The sequence below is a fragment of the Atta cephalotes genome (genome assembly GCF_000143395.1).
Source record: "Atta cephalotes unplaced genomic scaffold scaffold00033, whole genome shotgun sequence".
NCBI lineage: Eukaryota > Metazoa > Arthropoda > Insecta > Hymenoptera > Formicidae > Atta > Atta cephalotes.
Window position 1 is genome coordinate 776053 of NW_012130097.1, and position 3915 is coordinate 779967.

The following is a 3915-nucleotide window of genomic DNA, read 5'->3' on the forward strand; positions in this document are numbered from 1 at the left end:
TATATATATATATATATATATATATATATATATTGTACATTATATAATATTTTGAGTTTTATAATGTAATTTTTTTTGTAATATGTTATGTATAATGTAAAGTAAATTGTATAAAAAATAATGTAGATAATAAAAATGTAAAGAAATGTAAAAATGTAAAGAAATATACTAAAATGGGATAATTTTAGCCCTTATTTCATAATTCTTAATTAATTAACGACTAGTTAACGACCTAATTAACGACAGTAACTGTAAATATTGTTATATATTGTCGTTGAGCAGATTTCATACATAAAAAAACTATGCAATATTAACACTGATTAAGAGTTACAGAATAAAAGTCTTCGTCCCAGAAATTTTGACACAAATTATAAAAATACACATGCAACACATATGTCCAAAATCATGACATAAGATTCTTAAAATTTCTTTAAGATAATAGTTCGATCAATTCTTTGTATGTTTTTAAGATGTCATATGTCCAGATTTTGCGTGCTGTATTGTCAAAATTTATGCTAAATTTGTTCTGATTTTGGAAAATTATCCCATTTTATGGTATTGTAAAGGAAAGAGGACTACCGATAGGATGGAAGGGGATGTGGAGGGCCTCTATAAATTAACTATTTTTAGTTATATGAAAAACGTATATGCGTAATTTAAGTATAATATATTTTATGACTTTTTTATATAGTATGTTGGTTTAATAGTTAAAGAAAAAAAAGGAAAATGGAAGAATTGAAGAAGCTGATATTATTTATCGTCATTTAACATTAAAATGATATCTTCAATGTTGTTTTGATATCAAAATTACGATAAATAATGTGAACTGAAATAAAAAAAAAAGGACTGTCGATTATAATCGACGAAGATGATAGAGTCTCTACAAGTTAAATTGTATTTGTCACATAATCTGGAAAATGTATACAAACCCGGGAAAAAATATTTTATATATCATTATATAAAATTATATAAAAATCTATATAATTTTATATAATTGTATATAAATGGACATATTTTATATATAATTGTATACAATTATATATATATATTTAATTATATATAAATATTTAATTATATATAAATATTTAATTATATATAAACTTACATATAAAATTATATAAAATTATATATAACTGTATAATTATGTATAAAATATTTTTTTCCGGGAGTAATTAATTTTTATAACGTACTTTTGATTTTGCATAGTGTGTTGTATTAAAAAAAAGAAAAGAAAGATACAAGCTGATATTATTTATTGTCGCTTGACATTAACGTAATGACAAATAATGTCAGTTTGCTAAAGTCAAAAAGAGGATAATATCTAATTACGTTCAACAGAGAAAACAGTTTTGCAATTGCTGTAAAATTCTTGTAAGATTTTTCGGTATAATTTATTTCGATATTATTTATGTATTTAGATTCACAAAGAAACAATGGCAAGAACGAATCGTCTTGAAGAATTTTAAAAACTGCACCTATATTCGAATAAAAATATTTTTTCAGGATGTTTTCAAAATCATTTTTAGATACTCAAAAAACTTAGTTAAAAAAATATGTTAAATAATAAATCTGTATTTTTTTAATATTAAGTTGCTATCAAAATTGTTTTTTTTACAAGATCATGGATTTTGTAAATCACGTTATTAATTTTATCGCCAGTGGCTATATGTATATAATAGTTCCCAAATTGAAACTGGATGTACTAGTGTGGCGCTAGTGTATAGATGATTTTATTTATTTTTCAATTTAAATGAGGTTATGTCATCCTCAATCATCCTGTTCTAGTGAGAAATACAACTGGTACTGATAAATACTTTTATGATTGCGTTTCCGAGTTAGATTCGACGTTAGATTGACGAAGTTAATCTCTGTGAGATGGCCGAAATCCCTTTGAGTTTGGGCGAGAAGACATTTATTATTCACGGGGTTGATGTGAGTATTTTCAACAGTGTTTACGTGCAATTGTTTCTTATGATCCTGTGCATGCTTTTCTAGCATTTATTATTTTCGGACACTAATTATTGCTGTTAATCTATTAATCGTCAGTCAGGTGCTGCTAATTTATTTCTGATAATCTCATTACAGATAAAAATTAATACTCTATTCAAAGAACATTTTTTTCTTATAGTTTTTATATCCAACAATTAAATCTCTGGAACTTTTGATACATACTGTATATTATAATAATTGATTTGTTAATTTCAGCTTGATCTCAGAAATGATGGTCGATCGAGGTATCAGTATCGTCCTATCGAGATCGAAACTAAGCTGATGAAGCATACCCATGGATCAGCGAGATTACGTATAGGCAATATTACAGATGTATTAGTTGGCGTAAAACTTGAAATTGACACACCGTATGCTGAAAAACCAGAGGAAGGCAAATTGGAATTTTTCGTAGACTGGTATGTATACACCTTAGGCTTATAGATTAACATCGAATATACTTTAATTTAATTTAATACTTTTTCTAGTTCTGCTAATGCTACACCGGCATTTGAAGGCAAAGGTGGGGACGATTTGGCGACTGAAATTAGCAACATCCTTTCCATGGCCTATCAGACACCAGACGCTTTCGATTTAAAGCAGCTGTGTATAATACCTCGTCAGAAATGTTGGAAAATGTACGTGGACATTTTGGTAAGTAATATTGGTAAGTAATATGGTACAATACTACAATACTACAATATTCTATTCTATTTAACTAAATTTTTTGCATTATTTCTTCAATATGGACAAAAGAAGAGGAAAGAACGTGCAAGAAATTCAGCTGAAAAAAACAAACCCAAAATTTAAAATTCTGTATCATTTTTTCACCTTTCCAGATCCTTCAATGCGGTGGAAATCTATTCGACGCTGTTGGTACTGCGGTGAAAGCGGCGTTGTATAATACTGAAATTCCAAGGGTGATCACAGCCACACTCGACGGTAACGAACCAGATATTCAGGTATCAGACGATCCTTACGACTGTATTAAACTAGACGTCACAAATTACCCAGTGGTACTAACAATATGCAAGGTATGCAATAATCTTTAGTCATTTTTAAAGAAATGAATTATGATGTTTTTATACATATATTTTATACATATATTTATCTAAGAAACAATAAGGAAACGTTTACTGTTTATGGTATTTCTATATTTTTTTTGTAACTTTTTATTAATTATTTTGTACATTTTCGGCAATTAAAGATATTTCTTCTAACAGATTGGTGACAACTTCGTGATAGATCCAACATCGGAAGAAGAATCTTGCAGTACTGCTAGTATCCTTATGTCCGTGATGCCGAATGGCAAGATGACGTCTGTAGTCAAGCTGGGATACGGCAGCTTGTTGCCTAATACTTTGATTAAGATGTTGCAGGTGATAACAGTTTTTATGTCTTAATTATTATTTATTATGATTAAAGGCGAATTTTGTCAAATTTGTTTTTGACTCTGGATTTTCAGGTTGGAAAGGATATCAGTTTCAAGCTAAACGAAGCTCTTATGAAAGGACTGGAAGAGGAAAATAAGCTCGGCCAAACGAAGCCCATATTTGGATTTCTCAGATAACATTGCGCGATACGTTGTTATGGATTTTAAAAGATACAAATATATTTTTTTCAAATTCTTAGTTATGTGGACTCGTTAGACTGCATAGTACTCCTCGTTATTTTTTATAACTGTTAACATTACGACGCAATATTTCTCAAACTCTAACAGAACATTTTTAATACGTAAAATTTGAAGATTGCATTAAGATTGTAAAATGAAATATCAATAGTATAGTTTCAATAGCATTTGACTATAGTATAACAATATTTAATTTAATTGTGTAAATTTGTGTGTGTGTGTGTGTGTGTGTGTGTGCGCGCGCGCGTGCGATTTTATAGAGCCTATGAATTTGAAAATTACTTTGAAAGAAAATCCTT

At 28.4% G+C, this 3915-nt stretch overlaps 1 protein-coding gene across 1 annotated transcript; it reads left to right on the forward strand.

Annotated features, from left to right (window-relative positions):
• Positions 1-1742: 1742 nt before the first annotated feature.
• LOC105621335 (exosome complex exonuclease RRP42) lies at positions 1743-3556 on the forward strand. Its single transcript, XM_012202801.1, has 6 exons — positions 1743-1932; positions 2206-2405; positions 2475-2640; positions 2826-3020; positions 3210-3365; positions 3452-3556. Exons 1-6 carry the CDS (start codon positions 1876-1878, stop codon positions 3554-3556), a joined length of 879 nt encoding a protein of 292 aa, XP_012058191.1. The 5' UTR covers positions 1743-1875.
• Positions 3557-3915: the final 359 nt, after the last annotated feature.

Bases quoted from the DNA above. Each gene is read 5' to 3' on its own strand.
- LOC105621335 (XM_012202801.1), top strand. From the start codon at position 1,876: ATGGCCGAAATCCCTTTGAGTTTGGGCGAGAAGACATTTATTATTCAC. The intron at 2,641-2,825 runs GTAAGTAATATT...TCACCTTTCCAG, and splicing joins AAATGTACGTGGACATTTTG to ATCCTTCAATGCGGTGGAAA. The intron at 3,366-3,451 runs GTGATAACAGTT...CTGGATTTTCAG, and splicing joins CTTTGATTAAGATGTTGCAG to GTTGGAAAGGATATCAGTTT.